This window comes from Pimephales promelas, chromosome 10 (genome assembly GCF_988280905.1).
Source record: "Pimephales promelas chromosome 10, fPimPro1.hap1.1, whole genome shotgun sequence".
NCBI lineage: Eukaryota > Metazoa > Chordata > Actinopteri > Cypriniformes > Leuciscidae > Pimephales > Pimephales promelas.
The window spans coordinates 30908835-30929360 of record NC_142778.1 but is presented as its reverse complement, the minus strand read 5'-3'; the positions used below and the strand labels follow the sequence as shown (position 1 = coordinate 30929360).

The following is a 20526-nucleotide window of genomic DNA, read 5'->3' as shown; positions in this document are numbered from 1 at the left end:
CTTGGTAATGGAACTGCATATTTATATATTCTATAATATAATTCTGGATTATTGTATTTTCATTTGTAGAAATGTTATGTTATTCCACCTAAAGGGAAATCTGTCAAAATTTGTTGACCCTTATGTCGTCTCAAACCTGAATGACTTCCTTCTGTGGAATATTAAAGAAGATAATATGAGAAATGTGTTTTTTTGTTGTTTTTTTTGTCAATGGTAACCAAAACTGGAAACTGGAAAAATGTGTGTTCTGCAAAACACAAGAAAGTCATACAGGTTTGGAACGTCATGAGTAAAAGGCCTGTTGGAACGAATATCGAAATTTGAATATAATTCTAATATAAAAAAATCAATACTATTCGAATAAGTTACTGTTTGAATTTAGCTTTTTTTATGTATATTTTTAAATTTTATTTTATATGCAATCTTGCCTTTTCGCTGCCTTGGCTTACACACGTGTGAAAATGCAATGCCTTTGTTTCGTCTGATGAACTAGAAAGTTTTTGAATCGTAACACAAGTGTGCACGTTATCCACGGTGTATCATCATAACAACTGTCAAAAATGGTAGTCTAAATGTTTAACGGCGTAAAAAGCGCCCCCCAAAGCGCATGTGAAGCAAAAAACGCAAATATCTCAACGGATTCGGTGCGCATCTAGCTTGTTGGAACCATCTAGTCGAACTGAAAATAACAATATAAGTTTCAGTATTTTTGGTGTTGTTTACGCGGAGATATCAGCCGAAAACCATCGAAAGCGCTTCAACCATATTCAGCATGAATAAAATGTGTAGTAAATATCCCTCTAGTGGACCAAACGTGTAACAACAACCACATGCTATGCTGGCATTGGCGATCCATAAGCATGTGTGACGTCGTAAATATTAATAATAGGATAAAGTTTTAGCATTTAATATTCGAATATTAAATAAAAAAGCTAAGGAATGGAATTCGAATAGTATTGTAGAGGAAGATTGACAGCCCTAGCAGAATGAGTACATATTTACAGATTTAGTCCGAGATTAAAGTTTTTCCTTTATGTTTTTTACGTACAGACGACAACATTATGAAAACGGTTGCCGTTTACGTAGATCTGCGACAACAATTAAAAATGCTGTATTATGTATGTCAGGCCAGTAGTTGGCGATTGTAAAGAAGGCCAGTAGTTGGCGATTAATGGTCACATTGTAAAGAAACACTACATAGACTGAATGTGCATGACGTCAGCGTTTTCACAAATTCGTATTTTTATAGTTTAAACAGAGATGATATCAATATCATTTTCAAAAACTTGCACTTTAAACCTGGAATTTAAAAGTTATGTTTTCAGGCCCCAAAACACCAGACAGTTTATGAATCTATTAATTGATCTAGTGTTGCGTCTATAGAAAATAGTGATCTATAGTTGTTGTTTTTTGTCTTATTTGTTTTTGTGTCTTTTTTGTCAATGAGGTAAGACTCTTATTTTGTGAAATTAACAAATTTGTAATTTTGAAATATAACATTAAAGAGTAGAATATTTGATGTGATGAATTGCTCTGTCATTTATCAGATATACCAATTGTTATAGTTTCAATTTGTGTGGGTTAATTATGAACAATGGGTAAAATTAGGGGGCGGGGAAGGGCAAGGGCGGGGCTCCTCCCCTAACGGCATGTGATCTCACTCCAAGCTTTTGATAAAACTTGAGAACCCTGCCGAAAGTTTGTGAACGGATAACTTGGAACAGTTTATTTTTGTTTTTTGTTTTATTTTTGTTTTGGGGGGATTTCCACCGTAACTGAACTGATCTTCACGTTACTTAATTTTTTACGCCTCCATCGGCCATGACATTCAGAGCAGTTGTGTTGCTACTGCTTGAAACATCTTTGGGGTTTCTTGATGACAGTTGACACACCCCTGTCTCTGTTACATGGGATTTGAGTATATTAGAGTTGTGGAGTAATTAGCAAATGTTTAATTTACATAATAACACGTTTGCCGATGCATCATCATCCATCTTAAATAATATAATCTGAATATGTTACAATTTAAAAAGTAAATGCAGAGATGTCCCCCATCTTACTAAATGAATCATACAGGCAGAGGATGTGGTGTGAAGTGAAGACTTTGGTCTTAGAATTAGAACCCTTCTCTATGCAACTTACCACAGATTTATCTGTCAAGAGTATGATGAAATCTTGTGATAGATGTGTAGTGGAGATGGACTTTACAGCTCAATGCATTTAAACCAGATAAATGGTTCATTTCTGCCTTCGTCAGTATGTAGGCTGGTTAAGATTTTCTGGTACTATTAATTTTATGCCATTAAATCCATATTTATATTAAAAAAAAGAAAAAAGACAGTTTCTCTCTCTCTCTCTCTCTTTCTCTCTCTCTCTCTCTCTCTCTCTCACTCAGCGCTATAGCCTTTGCTCTGCTTCTTTTTTCTCTGTCTCCCCCTCCCTCTCGCTGTCCCTCTTTCTTCTCTTTCTTTCTCTGGCTGCTTTTTATTCCTGTTTCTCTTTTCATTGTTTTTTTTCTCTCTCGCTTTTCTTTAGCTCTTTGGGACCTCTATTTCTTCTCTTCCTCTATTCAGGTTTTCTTTATTCTCTTTTCTGAATAGTTGTGGTACTTAAAGGGAAAGGGGAAAGGGAAGGAGCAGGGGAGGAGGTTGGTTTCAGTCAGATCTCAAGCATAACACTTCCTCCTTCTGCAGTCAGTCTCAACCAGACTATGCCAGGGACTTTTCTTAGAGCGTTTAACGCCGTTTTGTGTAGTGATTTACATAAAGCATTCGGTTTAGCCTTAATGAAACACCCTCAGGTGCATTTCTGTGCATGCAAACTTGCCATTTTAAATAATCTTATGTGAAGTACAGGGGTAAATTGTGTCTCACTGGTTTTCTTTGTTGTCGGGGTTGTGATATATTGCTGCAGTTTTGTATGAGGACCGTTATCTCCTCATAGGAGGTGTCTAGGCCTCAAAGGGACATCTTCATCACAGCACTGAGCTGACAGGCCACAGTACATGGCATGTTTTCACTAGGAACATATAGGCAAAGGATATGAAGGAACCCAAGAGGGGGAAAAGCATAAGAAATGGAAAAAAAGTAACTCTCTGTTATTCAACATAAAAGAAAAATTATGGCTGGTTATATTTAATTTGAGACTAAAAAATATTTTGTGTATTTTGCTTGTATATGAAAGAAATTCATTGTAAGTTAATGCTGAAAATTCTACAAGTAACCTTCTAACAAGATGAACCAAATTATGCAATTCAATTGCTGTTTATTTAACAAATATAATAAGCAACACAACCAAAAACTAATATGATTAATATGATGGCACATGACTTGTAAAACAATTATTATTACATAATTATATAAATAGACTAGCTCATAAGAGTAATATGTTCGTGAATCTGAATCTGATGCTGACTGTGGACTGTGCTGTATGTTTTTTTTTTTTTTATTCAGTAAAAATATGAGTTATTTTATTCATTTGTTTTAATTATTCATTACAAAGGCTGGTCCATAAGAGTCATTTGTAGATATGTAGACACTGGCACAGAGAAGATCAAGATCGTTCAAAATATCTGAGTTTATATATTTTCTCATCTATGCGCATAAATCCAATTTAAAATCTAATCCCGAATCAGAAGACAAACATACATATCAAATACCAAGGGTGCGACTGCTTGGTAATAAATCATCTTTATTTATATATTTTTTCCTTATGTATTTGTGAGTTAGTTATTACATTATATTAGGCTAGTGTTTAACCCGTTACACAATACATTTGCCAACTGTGAAACATTTATGAGCATTATAGGTTTTAGAAGTCTTGGTTGTGGCAAATTAAGTTTAAATACTTTGAGTTACCATGGCTATGCTTGACAAACGATAACTTACGGTGTTTCTTGTTCCATCGTTTGTTGCACTGTTGTCCTTATATTCATTGTTAATCTTTTTTTAGTAAAGTGAGAGGACATATCAAATGATCTGCAATAGACATGGCAAGCAATAGACCTCTTTGAAAAGCCTGTGTTGAGCAGTGTCGCGATCTTGAACTTAGTTCAAAATAAAGTTTACCCACACTTCCCTAATGTCCGGATCACAAGAATGGCAATGGAGACTTGGGAATGATGTGGGCGTTGATCTTCTTCTACAGAGGCTGTGTATGATGTCATACTGAGAAGAACTATGAAACAAGTCATTTTGGCAAGTTTTGAAACTTTTACACAACCTTTTATAGGTCAAAAGGAAATTTTGCTTTCTCAATTCCTGGCACCCCCACCTTCATAATCTGAAACGTTCTGTTCTTCTGAAATGACGTTTTCACTATGGCCCTGTTTACACTTGGTATTAAGATGTTTTGGTAAATCGGATCACAAGTAGACGAGGGAGACACACACCCGTTTTTCCAAACTTTGAATCTAATGGACGAAATAAACTCACACAATTTACATATGAATGCGATCGGAGATGACAGTCTTTTCTGCTCTGATAGCCACGAAACTGTGACGAACGCTGTGAGTGCGTGTTCGAAATCAGGAATGATGAGAGAACATTGTACTTGGGACATTTTTCGTCTTCAATCCAAACTTATGTCTTTAGCCGACAAAGTTTAAATCCCGTCTGGCTAGTGCGCTTCCCACAATGTTAAAGGTTAATTCCGGTATTTAACACCTTGAGTCTATTTTGTAGTTTGTTTTGAATGAAATAGAGTGGTGGACTTAGAAATTTTGACAATGGGTCCTGTCTCGACTTTTTGACTTTTTTAGAATTGCCTGTGTCAGCTTTAGACTGGCTGTCTATGGGCATGCACAAACATGTCCTTAAAACAACCCTTAACGTTCATTTTCAAAACTGTGCAACTCACCGAGTGGTTGGTGGTGTTCGTTGATGATTAAAAACAAATATATCGGCGCTATGTATGCTTTCAATCCGTGTTGTTTGCTATTGTGGAACTATTTATTCAGATACCTCACAACCGCGTATAAACTTCCGCTCGATATTTGAGTCTGAAGCGTTAGCACACTCCCGACCACTTGATGGCGACAACCAGGACGCTGTACGGAACACGGTGTCTAGCGCACCGTAAAAAAAGTCCGGGAGCACAGTTGCCCTGCTCACGCTAGCCTTCTGAGAGACGGAAAACCGAGCGAAAAGACTACAACTAAATATAAACAGACCCCTTTCCTTTTCCGGCTAGCTAGCTAGCGCAGTAATATCAATGAGCACTGAGTCCTCCAGCAGACATCAATGTGATTTTAAAAAATGACAAAACACGACAGAAACGGTATTTCGCTACGCTACTTGTTTCAGAACATCAACGAACACCACCAACCACTCGGTGAGTTGCACCGCTCAGAATCGATTGGTTCACGGAAATTGGTGGTCTTGTTTTTAATATGTGGCTCCAGAATCGCTAGCAAAGCATCAAACTGTCCCACTGACATTCTGAGGTAAATTTTGAATCGCTCAGGATAAATTCGCAACTCCTTGATAAGGTGGAACTCTCTTGTCTCGGCGCAATTTCAGGATTGGATGGACGTAATATTTTCTCTTTCTTCTCTTTTCAATTAGAGAGAGGGCAAAAATCATCCTCACAGCTTGACGAATCCATTTGGTATTTTTGCGTTTTTTTCCCCGCAAAGGTTTAATAAATACGCAACGGACTTGGTGTGCAAGGTTTCTATGCGTGACGAATTTTGAGGCTGACGAACACGAAAATACGCATACGAAAATTTCGTACTCAGTGTGCAATGGCCTTAACGCCGCCTTCACACTGGCAGTTGAAATCAGCTCCACTGCGGCTGCGAAACGACCGGAAGTCATTCATTTCCTATGGAGATTCGCAGACCGCATGCGAATGGGTCCGAAACAGGTCCGACCGAGTGCGGTGCGAAGAAAATCGTGTCCGTTGGTCATCCAGATGCGTTCAAAAATTTGAACTCCTGCGAAAAGCTACGGACGGTTCCTATCCGACAATTCCAGCGGAAGTTGAGCGTTGCTATGGTACTGATAAACAAACCTGAATTATTAACTTTTAATATAATAAATAACGATTTTATAACGATAAGTTGTCATGTCATTTTTTATTTTCATGACTTTCTAACGTTTATTAGGGCAATTAGAAGGTAGACATTGAACTATTGACCACTATATCACATTTTTTAGCCGACCTGACATGTCAACGTCCTGAGCAACTTTCCTCACGCAGCATAATCCTCATCAGAGAGATCATACAGAACTGACAGAATCAACCTTTAATCTCTCCGCCATTTTTGTTCTACCCGCGTCCGACGCTTTTCACTGTGTAGTACGACGTCCGTTGGGAACGTATTGCGTATTACGGAGCTGATTTCAACTGCCAGTGTGAAGGCAGCGTAAGGGTTGTTTTATGGACATGTTTGTGCATGCCCTTAGACAGCCAGCTCTCACAGGCGATTCTAAAAAAGTCAAAAAGTCGAGACAGGAGGACCCATTGTCAAAATTTCGAAGTCCACCACTCTATTTCATTCAAAACAAACTACAAAATTGACTCAAGGTGTTAAATACCGGAATTATTCTTTAATTCATTAGGTAAGTAGGTGGAGAGTAGGCGTCTTTTGTGGCTGTTCGAACGCATTCGATCACATGAGCGTTTACACTACGAAAGCAATCCGGTCAAATGACTACATCTGGAAGTGGACAAGCTGTTTACACCTGCATTTAGCATCGTCCACTTGTGATCCGATCGACCAAAATGCATTTTAATATCAGGTGTCGGCTAAAGACATAAGTTTGGATTAAAGACGAAAAACCTAAATAGCTACTTGGGTGTAATTCTTGTATGCAATCCAAACCAATCATTTCCCAATGTCCCATCCTTTATCTTTCTCATCAATTATCCCATTTCACTCAGAAATACAGCACATAATGAAAGCGAAATGGGTTGCAAACAGTTCACTTTGACTTTAATTATAAACACATCACATAGACGTCTACGCCATGCTGAAGTAACCGAAGCGAGATGAGGACACGCGATAACCAATTTGATTCATCCTGTAGTTTTTTCCACGCCAGACCTTCCTAAAGCTTGAAGAACAGAGAAGCAGCCCAGGGACGAGCATTAAAGGGCTGACCACTCTGACCAGCACACATGTAAATGAGAGATTGTGCCAGTGGAAAGGAAACCGGGGATTGGACGAATGGAAAGTGATTAAAAATGTAGAATTGATAGGGCAACTGATGAAACTTTCTCTCTCTCTCACTCTTCATAAGTAAGAAACAGAAAAAAAAAAACAGCATGATGGAATGGCAGGCTTGAAGGGGAGAGAAAGGTGAAAGACAGATGAAAGTGAAAAGAGATAAAAGCCGGAGTGAGGAGGGTGTGGGATAAAGCAGGAGGAAGGGAGGCAGAGATGAAAGCAAAATGAGAAAGATAAGAACAGAGTGAGAGAGACAGAGGGAAACGGAGGGAGAGATAGATAGTGTACAGCGCAGAGAGAGGGGTAACCATGGAAACAAGAAGAAGGTACAAAAGAAGAGAGAGACAAAGGGGTTTTGATTTAAAAGAATGAAACTTGGGAGAAAGAAAAAGTAATTCAGGTGGAAATTTGTTACCGCGAGGTGAGGGAGAAATACAAAAGAGCGCGAGCGAGTGAAAGGACACTGGAAGACACTTTCCCCATGCTATTTATGAGACTTGGTCTACGGTCAGGCGTCAGACCCGCTTGTGTGTTTACAGGCCTCTTCGTTTGAGCGCGGGCCGAATGAGATTGGATGTGAAACTAGGCGGCCGGACTCGTGCCGTCAGTCCATTTAACTGCCATTAGCGGGATTATGAGATGAAACGGCACGGGAGGCAGGAGGCAACTGTTCCCAGTCGAGGCTTTGACCTCCTAACCTCAGACCGCAGGGAAACACACACATGCAGAGGAGTGGCTCCTGAATGCTTCTAGGCCCGACACAATGAACTTGTGCCTTCACAGCCGAGGTTTGCAGGGTGTGGACTCCCGCCGCATTCACATGCATACGATATAGCCTCCAATATATGTTCATTCAAATTTGTCTATCTTCATGGAGCCCAAGCCAGACATTGCTGCTGCTTTTTTATTATTATTATTCTGTGTTTTTTTTTAGTCTCTTGTGTGTCTCTTTTTCTTTCCGTATCCCTTCCCCCTTCTCTCCTGTCTTTCTCTCACTGTCTCTCTCCCTTTCCTCTTTTTGTTTCTCTCTCTCTCGCTCACTCTCCCTCCCCCTTCTCTCTCTCTCCTCTTTCTCCTTCTCTCGCTCTTCTCCCCCCACCCCCCCCCCCCCACACTCCTCTTTCTTTTCTCTCTCTGTTCCTTTTATATCCTGTTCTGAATGCTCTCCTCCCTCGACTGTCTTTCTCTTTTCTATTCACTCTATTTCCTCTCGGCAGAAACATTTTCTTGCCCAATATTCTGTCCAACATTTTATCTGTAACCCCCGTGCTGAATGAGGGGGGTAATCTTTTATTCAGGATTTGGAGAGCCTCTCTTCTTTGCATCTTCTGTGTTTGTGTGTGCGTGTCTGAGTGCGATTTTTCTCGGACGAGTCACAATGGAAAAACACAAACGTTGAAATCAAGGCGTTGATCATCAGGGCCGAGACGCAACTTCCCCGTCAATGAGATTAAGACTCTGCGTTTGGATAAACTACCTCATAACACGTTCACACAAGCGGACACATGATTTAGAAGTTAATTTAGAAAGGAACTAACTGCTGGCGGTTATGTCTGGTTTGGGGTCAAAGGTTATGTCCATTGAGTTCCTGTGGTTAATGAGTGGCAGTGCTGGTGTGTGTTCTGGGCTCAGATGGGGGAAGCTGAAGGCTGGCTTGCGTGTGCTTTAACACCCCACAAGATCTCACTAAACCCAATCTCGCGGCAGCACAGAGTAATGATCCCGTAGCTTGGATGACAGGTGATGATCTGGCTTTGTGCTAATTCATGTTTGTTCGGTTCTGAAGCGTTTGAACAGATCATTTATCATGCAGACATGTTTCGATTAACATGACAGCATTGTAGGGGAGTGGGGTAAGATGGGCCACCTCGTTAAATCTGAGCAACTGCATGATTTTTGTCATCAACTATTATGAAAGCAAAAATGTAGAAAGTAAAACTGTTTAGGGCTGTCAAGCGATTAATCGCGATTAGTCGGGTTTACATAATATATGTGGATGCACTGTGTATAATTATTTTATATATGTAAATACACACACATGCTTGTATATATTTAAGACATATTTTCACGTATATACTATATATAAATGTATATATAGTTTATATTGTATATAAATATATTTTTTTATATATATAAATTATATCTTTTTTCTTAAATATACATGCATGTGTGTGTATTTATATATACAAAAAAATGATATAGTGCACCCACATATATTATGTAAACACAAACTTTTATTTTGGATGTGATTAATCACGATTAATTTTTTATTTAGTGAATTAATTTCTACTTAAAATTAAACTGATGTAAAAGCAGATCTAAACATTTTTAAAATCTCAAAATATTGTTTCGTTTTGTATAGGCTGCATTTATTTGATAAAAAATGCTGTAAAACAAAATATTATTTTAATTTAAAGTACTGTTCATATTTATTGGATATGATATAAAAAATATATATAATTTATAATATATAATTTCTGTGATGCAAAGCTGAATTTTCAGGATTCATTCTAATATGCAAATTTTGGTGCTCAATAAACATTCTGTTGAAAACAGCTGTGCTTTTTGTGAAATCTTCATATTTATTTAACATATATTTGACGTTGAAATAATTTGCAATATTATAAATGTCTTTTATGTCACTTCTATTCAATTTAATGCATCCTTGCTGGAAAAATAATCATTTCTTTACAGAAAAAAAAAAAACGTTCGAATTGTAGTGAATATGTAGTTGACACATAATGTGCCTTTTTTTCTTTTTAAATCGTAAAATGTAAATGATTGTGCAAGGGTTTCACCTTATTATTTATTTATGTATTTTACATTTTTAAACACTTTTTTTGCCTTCGCTAGTTCTTTTTAAAAGCTCCTGTGGTGTGATAACAGAATTTAATAGATTTCATAATCTCTCATTTAAAAAAATGATGGATTAAAAGCTGTATGCATAAAAATTAGCAACATGCACTTTAAAAGCTCGTCACACCACATGACACATCACCTTTCTGAAAGCTTTTCATGTCAACTACACATCTTATGTTGGGGAATTTCTATTATACAACCATGTAATCGTTTAGTCATGAAATATTACATTGTAAATGTTTTCCCAAAATGGTTCCTGTGGGATAAAACGTGACAGTTTAGGGTATTCTGTCTCCAAATGCTGGAATAACTATTATATATATATATATATATATATAATGACTCTTTCAAATAGGCTACTTTTATATGAAATATTGAAAATTATTACTACATTCAAATATTCAGAATCTTAATCTTGTTCCTGCCTTTCTAAAAAATAAAAATGCATCAAAATAAGACTTTTTTCTTGTTTATGTAAATTGTCTCTGGGTTGGTCCCTGATGGTTCAACTTACCCTTTGAAATGATACAGCTCCCATTTTTTTTGAAGTAAAACATCTAAAATTTCTCATTTCAATTGAGAACACATCCTGAAAAAAATATTTAATGTATTTGTATTTAATGTATTGGAGAACAACTTCCATAAAAATGGCACAGTTTACCCCACGCTCTACTTTTGAATTCATCTCTCCCACAAAAAATAAAATAAAATAAAATAAAATGAAAAATTGAATAACTTGTGTTTGTGATACACCTCTTCACCTTTTTGGGAATCAAAAACAACCACATGCATATACATCCCACTAACCCAACCGGTTCATACTTCCCTCCATATCATGCATTCACACTGCCACAGAAAACAATGCACACAAAAGTTCCCTATTGCTTCTCTTCAGGCAGAAGAAAAACACACAAACCACAAGTAAGTGTCATGCGATATGCTCACACACACACACACACTTGTCTGTAAAACCTGTAGATGGATTCCCAAACCACACACCCCTCTGAAACACAGCTACACAAACCTGTGGAGAAGCAGACACACACACACACACACACACACACGCAGAAGAAACTAGTAGGCGTTTGTTATTCTTCCATGCGTGTGTGTTAGGACTGGTTCACACAAGTTTGATATGGCAAATGAGGTTAGGACAGGTTTCAAGCAATTTCTTCTTTTTTTTCTTTTCTTTTTAAGGGAGGAGGAAAACCTATTGGGCTGGATGAGTATCCCAGCCTGCGTATTCTTTCTTCCCCCCCATAACTTTTTGTTGTCTTCCCCCTTTTTTCGTTTTCCCCACAGGCGGGCAGCTCTGTGTAGTTTAACGTCCCTGGCCGTTTCTTCTTCCATGTGGATTCTTTGTCTTTTGCGTCTTATCTCTTTGTTTCTTCCCTTGCACTCTTTCTATTTTCTCTCCTCACTCGCTCTCTCAACTTCCTGCTATCTCTCCCCCTCACTCACACCCTCCCTCAATCTCTCTTTATCTCTGTCTGTTTCCCTTCGCTCCCTATCTCTCTCTCTCTCTCTCTGCCTGTCCTTTCTCTTTTCCCTCCCTCCCTCCTTTCCTCTCACGATCTCTCACACGCACACACATCTTTCTCTCATTCAGACGCACATATAGTGACTCTCCTACAATGCTTGATTTTCTCTCTCCTTCATGGATTGCCCTTTCCTGCTCACTGATGAAAAATGTCCTCCACTCTTCTCACACACTGACGGTATACAGCACAGTCCTTCACTCAGGTGTGTTCCATCCCATAATAGAGGCTCTTTTGTGGGACGGCCAGCCTATACCCTGACGTTAATAAGCTCACGGGAAGTGTTGGAGTAATCCCATACCTTTTCCGTAATGAGGATGAGCGGGAACACCTCGGCAACGGAGCGGGCAGGTAGCCTGACAGAGGAAACCAGAACTTTAATAGTTAATATCTTTCCTTGCTGTTTTTTTCCCTTTTCCTCTCTTTTCCCCCGCTCCCCAATCCACTCCCCCTCTTTTTCTCTTGCTGATGAACTCCTCTTTTTTATTTTCACACTCCACCATCCCCCTTTCCTCCCCCCCCCCACCACTATCTCTTTCACAGGCTGCTGAAACTCTCTCTTTCACTGCATTCTCTTTTTCTATCTCTCTTTCAGTCCCCCCTCCTCCTCTCGAGCACTCTCCCTCCCTCTTCTCTCTTTCTTTCTGTCTTTCTCTCTATTCTTTGACCTCATCTTTTCTTATGCTTTGCTCTCCCTCCCCCAGTTCCTCTCTTCCTTCTTTTTTGCTGCATTCTCTTCTTCTTTCACCCTCCCCCACCTCTTTTCTCTCTCTCTGTCGCTCTCTCTCTCTCTCTCTTTCTATTTCTCTCCCATTCACCCTCCTTCCCTTTTCTCTCTATACCTCTCTGTCTCAGTCCCCCTCCCTCTTCCTCTTATTCTCTCTCTCCCCCATGTCTGTCTCACTCCCTCCCTCTCTTTCCAAACTGCTTTTCTTTCTCCTTTTCTTTCTTTTGTCACTCTTTTTTTTTTTTTTTTTTTGGTGCGCACTGGCTCTCAGACATTGCACAGGCGTCTTGCGGCTTAATTATTTGAGATGCGCAAATAAACAAACCTGTAGAACTCCTCCCGGAAAACATTTCAGCATATCTCACTCACTGTCTGTCTGACACCAACAGACACACCTCCAGTGTGTGTGTGTGCGCACATGCCGGCTTGAAACATGTTTGTGATCATCTCTAAAGTGAAGAGAGGATGTAAATGTGCAGAGAAGTGAGCTTTTGTTAGTAAGAGAGAAATATGTTTGTTGAAGGGTCACGCCGTATGGAGTGTGTGCGTGAGAAAGAAAGATAGTGAATGCGCGCGAGAGAGAGAGTGAAAGAGAAAGAAAGAAAGGAGAAAGAGATGGGGGAGTGTGAGGAAGGGAGGGCAGAGAGACGGAAATAAAGAAAGAGAATGGAAGAAATAGGTTTGTGTGTGTATGCGTGCGAGAGGCAGGCACAGTCAGTTCTGATAACAGCAACAGTAGGAGGAGGATGAGTTTGGCTCCGCCCCTCTCTCGCAGTTATAAATAGGAGCTGGTGTTTTTTGCTCCTCTCACTTCTCTTGAAGGATGAGGTCCCTGAAACATCTGAAACATCACACCAGGAGTAATGTGGTGAGTGCTCAACCCAAACATACATGCTACCCGAAGCGACTTGTGTTGATATATTGACTTGAGCTGTTGGTTAATTGCTGTGTTAAAGTTTGTTTGAAATGAAGTAACTTTTTTCTCTCACACAGAATACTGCAAGAGTGTCATTCATACATTAACCTCACTCTCTTACAGCCTCTCATATTGTTTCTCGACCTTGAATGTATTATATTTCTTTTGTTTTCTATCTCTCAAACTCACAAACACACACAGGTTCATTCTATGCTAGTCTTTATACTAGCTCTCGTATTTTATTTATTTCATTTTTTATCTATTTTTATATTCACTTCAGCTCTCCTCATACAGTCACGGCTGCTATCTTGCCCGACTGGCTCTTTCATTTGTCTTACTGTCTTAACACTCCTTCTTTTTCCTTTTCCCTCCCTCCTTCTTTCTCATTTCTCACCCTCTTCTTTTCTCTCTCTTTCTGTCTCCTTCTTAGTTTCAGTCTTTCACTCCCCACACCCCTCCCTCACTCTTTATCTCTCTGTTGTACTCTCTCACTCACTCAGCTTCTCTTAGTCTCTCATCCCCCGCTGCCCCTCCCTCTCCCTCTTCTTTTTCTCTCCCTCTTTCTTTCCTCTCCCTCTTTCTTTATCTCTCTTTATCTTTCTTTCCTCACTCCCCTCCCTCACTCAATCACTCAGTCAATCTCTCATCCCCCAGTTCCCCTCCTTCCTCTCTCTTCCTTCTTTCACTTGCTTCCTCAATCACCCCTTTTCCCTCACTCACTCACTCTTTTTTTCTGTCTGTTTCTCCCTCCCTCTGTCTGACTGCTTTAAAAGCAGTAATTATAAATGACATGGTTATCAGGGCATCCAGGTTCCCCTTCTCATTTCTCCCTCTCTCTCTCTCTCTCTCTCTCTCTCTCTCTCTCTCTCTCTCTCTCTCTCTCTCTCTCTCTCAGCCCCCCACCCCACACTTCTTGTTTTCTTTCCTCTGTTTTACAGCTGTCAGTCTCTCCCTCCCTCTTTCCCTTGTGTTTGCTTAAGCTGAAATTCGTTTTCATGGCTTTCAATTCAGCACAAATCAAGGTACCAGCTCGTTAGAGGTGATAATGTACGTTAATGACTTTCTGAGCACGCACACAATTACCTGTGTGAACATGACAGTGATTTGAGCATTCTGGTAATCTAGAACAGAGGTGTGGTAAATTGACCTGAGCTAAGAGTTCAACCAAGTTGTCCAATTAATCCATATGTAAGTAACATAATCAGCAGCCTCAAAGGAACGAACTGAATAATTTTGGCTTCAGCCAATCTCTGAAGTCCGTGAATGGACTGTACTCATGTTGCTGGTACTGCTAAAACTTCACTGTCCAGCCTTTTCATAGTCAGCAGTGGCAGCGCTTGACCTCGCAGGAAATGCTGTGGATAGTCCACGGATGTAGACTTCCCGCTCGGACCCAGTCACTCTTTGTGCTTCGTGTCCTTTTAAAGACTGTGAAGGAAGGAAGCATGGCGCTTGAACAGATCTGTCTTATCTCTTCTATCTAAAGCAATCTCATGTGGACACGGAGGCAAGGCGTTGTCCGAATATGTCTCTTGCTTACTGCTGTGAATATTATAAAATGTGTATTTTATATATTATAATTATCTTTCTCTATGAGAATGTTCACTATTTGACAAAAAAAAGATTAGTTAGAGGAAAAAATTCCTGCCATGTTGCTAGAAATTGCCTGATCTGACTGAGCTGTCATTTAGCTCTGAAGCAAATCCTATCCAAACAGCTTTTATTTGTTGCCCCGCATCAGTCAAATTCGTTGTCCTGACACTCATGTTGATGTGACACTGTTGCTATTGTAGTGACACTGTTGCCATGACAGCATTAGCCAGACTTTGTTGCTACGAATGTATTATATTGACGTTTGCAATGACAGATTTATACACTGATTTTGATTTCATGAAGCATTGCTAAGACCTGTTGTTCTTTCCATTGACAGGAAGAACAGGAGGTTCCTCTGGTCCGCTGCTATTCTAAAGTGATGGAGCATGCGGTGGATGTCAGCACTCAGACTGACCCGGTGGTGGTCCTGTCCCTGGCCCAGGCTGCTGTGCTGGGCCTCATATCTCAGAACGAAATCTTCGGAGCCACAATTGCCCCAAACGGTTTCTACACGGGAGAGGGACGTGAAGGCCCTGCTCCCCCTGCAGAATCAATGGAGTATGAATACGCAGATCAGCTAATCGGAGCCAATGGAGACTATCTGTCTGAGCCTCACGGGGAGAACAGGAGGCCAGAAGGGCTCTACGGGGCAGAGCGCAGGCGACCGGGGCCCCGCGGGAGGACCAAGAGGCCCTTGAGTGAAGGAGAACCGGAGCAGTCCACGGAGAGGTCTCTGGACACATCGAATCAGGTGAAGGGAGAGAGGCCTGAGTTCTCTAGCCCTTGTTATCTCTCGAATCCCCAGCAAACTGACAACGAGCCAGAAGTGTTGGACCTAGCGCCTCAAAGAGTGCCAATGAAAGAAGAGCAGTGTAACAAAGGCTACCCTGAGTCCTCGCGGGAGCCAGCCATCCAACAGGTAGACTCTGAGACTCAGTCTCAAGGCACTGTGGGGCGTGGAAAGGCATTGGTGGAGTCCCCCAAGGAAGGGCGGGATAAGGAGGAGGAGGAACAAGAAGAAGAAGAAGAGGAGGAGGAGGAGGAAGAAGTCGAGGAGAAGGCACTGAACCTGAAAACTACAGAGGAGGATGTAAGCCCAGTGATGAGGCGCTACTATGAGTCCAGCGTGACTGCGTACGAGGCTGCTGAGATGGGCCTGCCGGGAGATTACGGGGAGGGCGGCCAAGCCATTGCGTGGGCAGAGGGGGATAACTCCTTGGGTAGACGGATGCAAATCGACCGTCTAGATATCAACGTGCAAATCGACGAATCATACTGTGTGGATGTGGGCGAAGGCCTGAAACGCTGGAAGTGTCGCATGTGTGAAAAGTCCTACACTTCGAAGTACAACTTGGTTACACACATCCTCGGTCACAATGGCATCAAGCCGCATGAATGTATTCACTGTGGAAAGCTCTTCAAGCAGCCCAGCCACCTTCAGACACATCTGTTGACGCACCAGGGCACGCGGCCGCACAAGTGCACCGTCTGCAAGAAGGCCTTTACTCAGACCAGTCACCTTAAACGGCACATGTTGCAGCATAGTGACATCAAGCCATACAGCTGCCGCTTCTGCGGCCGAGGCTTTGCCTACCCCAGTGAGCTGCGTACCCATGAGACTAAACACGAGAGCGGCCACTGTCACGTCTGCACGCAGTGCGGCATGGAGTTCCCCACTCACGCACACCTCAAGCGCCACCAGGTCAGCCACCAGGGCCCGACCACTTTTCAGTGCACCGAATGCCATAAGTCCTTCGCCTACCGGAGCCAGCTCCAGAACCATCTGATGAAGCACCAGAACGTGCGGCCTTACGTCTGCTCGGAGTGCGGCATGGAGTTCGTGCAGATCCACCACCTGAAGCAGCACATGCTTACACACAAGGTACTGACACAGCCGGCCCTCAAACACAAGGTACTTAAACCTCATTCGTTCTTGTAATCTTCCCGCAACCGTCCTATTAGAAATGACTCCCCAGTGACTTTCAGATCCCGCCTACATTGCCAACATCTACATGTTCCCATAAACCCATAGTGTCATCTTCAGCCGTGTCTCGGGTATTGCCACAACAAGTTTCTGTGTAAATGGAGCTGTCTCTGTCAGTCCCTTCCAGCCATCCAACCCTGCCATTAACTTGCCCCGTTTCTCTGTCCCTTTGCACTAGTATGGGGCTGCTTTGTTTTGAGTGTGCTTTGTGCAGTGAAGTGTGTCTCACATGCTGATACTTCCTCCTTTCATTTCTCACTCTCCATGAGTATGATTCATCTCGTCATGACTGCAGTGTCAGTAAACAGAATGTCACAGGTCAGCAGGGTTATAAACAAAAAAACACACTGGGAGTTAGTCCTTTTTTTCAGCTAATACTAGTTTGGAATCCATTTTTAGATCTATTGCCATTAGAGATAATGACTGAATCAAAACACTGTGATTTCAGTAAGTTGGGTACACTACATGGCTAAAAGAAAATGGACAACTGAATACTGCACCTGTATGTGCTTTTTAGTTGCTAGGGAGTTTCCACTAGATGTTGGAACACGAATAAAGGAATTTTTACACATGAGCATAGTGAGATCAGTTGGGTGATGTGGCCTGGTCAAAGTTGACGTTCCAGTTCATCCCAACTGAGTTCAGTGGGGTTCTGTGGCCAGTCAAGTTCTTCAGTATCACAAGAAACCACAATTTGTGCTCAAGGACTTTGGGATCCTCCTTATACTATTACCACACAGTTCTCTAGAATTGTCTTAACTGAAATTAATGGGCCAAACACACTGATTATAAGGGGTATATGGCCTTGTAGTGTAGGTTCAGTCTAGTTCTTCTTCAAAGCACATTCTGAAATGCAAAGGATGTTTGCATATATGGTAGGACAGCAGTATGGATACACTGGAGGTGTTCTCTGAATAGTCAAATTGTTAACGTGAGAGAATGTTTAACCCTCTTCATTTGTTAATGTTTTAGCGTGGTGGAGCATCAGAGCTCACACTGCAGTGTATACACGTCTATTTACCCTGCAGCATTGCGATAACAACAGTGAATAAAGCATGTGTGTGAGTTTCTTGCTCTATTATGAATTCTAGTGAGCAAGCAAGACAGGCACCCTGCTGATGAATTCAGCTGTGCTTATGACAACTAACCACTTTTTCACATTCAGCTGATGTCAGTGATGGAAAAAAAAATTCTCCCGCTCTCAAAAACGAATATAAATATATATTACCGCATGTTACAAAAGTTTCTTTTAAAGTGATGGTTGCAATGGATTCGTATCTAAATATATTGCCGTTGTCTTTCTCTCTCAGGGTATGAAGGAATACAAATGTGACGTGTGTTCTCGTGAGTTCACACTTTCCGCCAACCTGAAGCGACACATGCTGATTCACACCAGTGTGCGCCCTTTCCAGTGCCACATCTGCTTCAAGACCTTTGTTCAGAAGCAGACGCTTAAAACGCACATGATTGTCCACTTGCCTGTGAAACCTTTTAAGTGCAAGGTGGGTATGAAGCACTTTTCCCTGCACAGTATAACTCAGCTAGAGTCTATATTTTTCTATTTGATGTGGCTGTGAATCAAACATAGAACTCTAATATTTGCTTTTTTTTGTAGGTGTGCGGGAAGTCCTTCAACAGAATGTATAACCTGCTGGGTCACATGCACCTTCATGCCGGTAGCAAACCCTTCAAGTGTCCTTACTGCACCAGCAAGTTCAATTTGAAGGGCAACTTAAGTCGACACATGAAGGTGAAACATGGAATCCTGGACACCTCAAATGAAGGGCAAGGTAACATGCAAATTATACCTCAGATTAAACTTCTCAATGTTATGGAACATTAGAAACGACAGGACAGAAATAGCCTTGAGGTTTATAGATCTGCTTCGCCTTTCTGTGGGTTTATAGAGTGGAAGGTGAAATAAGTAAACGCTAATGCTAGTGAAAGTTTGCTACCTAGGGTAAATAAAAGTACCACAGCTTGTGGTGTATATAGAGTACCGAAGTTACGTCACTCTGTAGGCCAAACGCGGAGTTAGCGAGTTAGCATTTTAGCACTCCCGGTTCCCTCGCTCTAGTCTATGGGATTTTTGAATGGGTTTTTGCTAAATCGCCTGAAATAAGGTCTGTTGCGAACAAAACCTCTAAATATGTTCACGTTTTGATCTATGACATAGAACACACAGTTATAACCGGCTTGTGTTTTTTTTAAACTTTATTGTGTCTGCTTGTGTTTTTTACAAACTTAATATAGGCTTCAAAATTATAAATTTTGGATTATCTTGATGGACAAAACGTGTAAGGGTCACACAGATCTTATTTTTTGCGATTTTCCAAAAGTCTATGGGAAAAATGCATAGCCTTGTTGACCCATGCGCCGCTAGCTTCTGAGTTGTCCTACAAAGTGACGTCATCACTTCGGCACTCTTTTAGACTGATTCTGAGATTTTTGTCTGCGATTTAATTTCATGAAATTATAAAGTATTGGTTAACACCCTGAACTGTTGTGACCAAAAGAAGTGTTGAAGCTTATATTTGTGCATTTTCTTCCTCAGATGCCCTGCCTGATGCCGAGGGTCAGGAAGATTATGAGGAGGAGAGCTTTGATTACAGTGAGAGGGAAAATCTAGCCAGCAACAACGCACAAGATTTGGCAAAACTCGCCAAAATTAGCTACTACAACTACACCAAGGTTGCTGCTCGCTACAACGCGACTTAAGCAGCAGACCGAGACACTAAGATGTGGTTTAAGGAGGGGAAAAAAGACAGCAATGGTCATTTCAGTAGTACTCTTGGCTCTGATGGGAGCCGGTGAGGAAATAGCCATTGTGAAGTGGATGTGCACTGGAGCCCATTTTGGGTCTGCGAAACTAAAGCGATAGCTGATTGAAGCTTCCCTGATTGAAGCCGATTTTAACAATGTCATTTTACATTAGGGACCATCCTGAAGAATAAAGGACTGTGTGTGTGTGTGTGTGTGTGTGTAGGTGCTGTTCTTTTTGAAACAAATGTTCCACTTTTTCCCATTACAGAATGCAGTTCTTAAGAAGTATATCATTTCTGAGCTACATTCAATTGGGCAGTGAAACAATATGCTCGGATATAAGAAAGCCCTTAATCTATACAGACAATCCACAGCTCCTTTAAACCGATAAACCAAGACTGCTGTTTAGACCATTGATCTTGTTGGTGGTTTTACTGTCCAGCAAGTTAGATACCACTTAATAGGACTTAACCAAAGCTGACAAAGTGCAAATAGGTCTCATTTCATGTTAACTTCCCCAGGATTTAGTTAAGCATACTGAGACTTTTTTTGTTAAGATTCTTCTCCTGCCTTTTTTATTTTTTATTTTTATTTTTTCAATGGACACACATTGTTTGTAGCTCATAGTGGATTGATAGTTACTGGAAAGGTTTTTCAGTGCCTATTTTATTTTTTTGGCATTTAATCACTGTATGGCCTTCTGGTTATTTTTCTGTTTTAACATTATTGCAAATAGTATTTATTGTCCAATGTTTCTTGGCATTCACAAGTGTAAATACATTGCCAATGTTGCAGATGGGCAGATTTTATTTCAAATTTAAAATATAGACGTCATGGGTTTAGTTAAATTGGAGGATAATTGCATTATTTACCCAAGTGCATTGTTTGGTCCATCATCCCTCAATTACAAGAATCTTCTAAATTATATATATATATATATTTTTTTTTTCCATCTTTAGTTTGATGAATGTAATA

At 40.7% G+C, this 20526-nt stretch overlaps 1 protein-coding gene across 2 annotated transcripts; it reads left to right on the top strand.

Annotated features, from left to right (window-relative positions):
- Positions 1-13017: 13017 nt before the first annotated feature.
- znf710a (zinc finger protein 710a) lies at positions 13018-19759 on the top strand. 2 transcript variants are annotated; one of them, XM_039683872.2, is made up of 5 exons: positions 13018-13163; positions 15142-16686; positions 18099-18290; positions 18404-18578; positions 19343-19759. In XM_039683872.2, exons 1-5 carry the CDS (start codon positions 13119-13121, stop codon positions 19504-19506), a joined length of 2121 nt encoding a protein of 706 aa, XP_039539806.2. In that variant the 5' UTR covers positions 13018-13118; the 3' UTR covers positions 19507-19759. The 2 variants fall into 2 exon arrangements, with proteins under 2 accessions (XP_039539806.2, XP_039539805.2); XM_039683871.2 differs by having other exon boundaries at positions 15142-16716.
- The last annotated feature ends 767 nt before the right edge of the window (positions 19760-20526 follow it).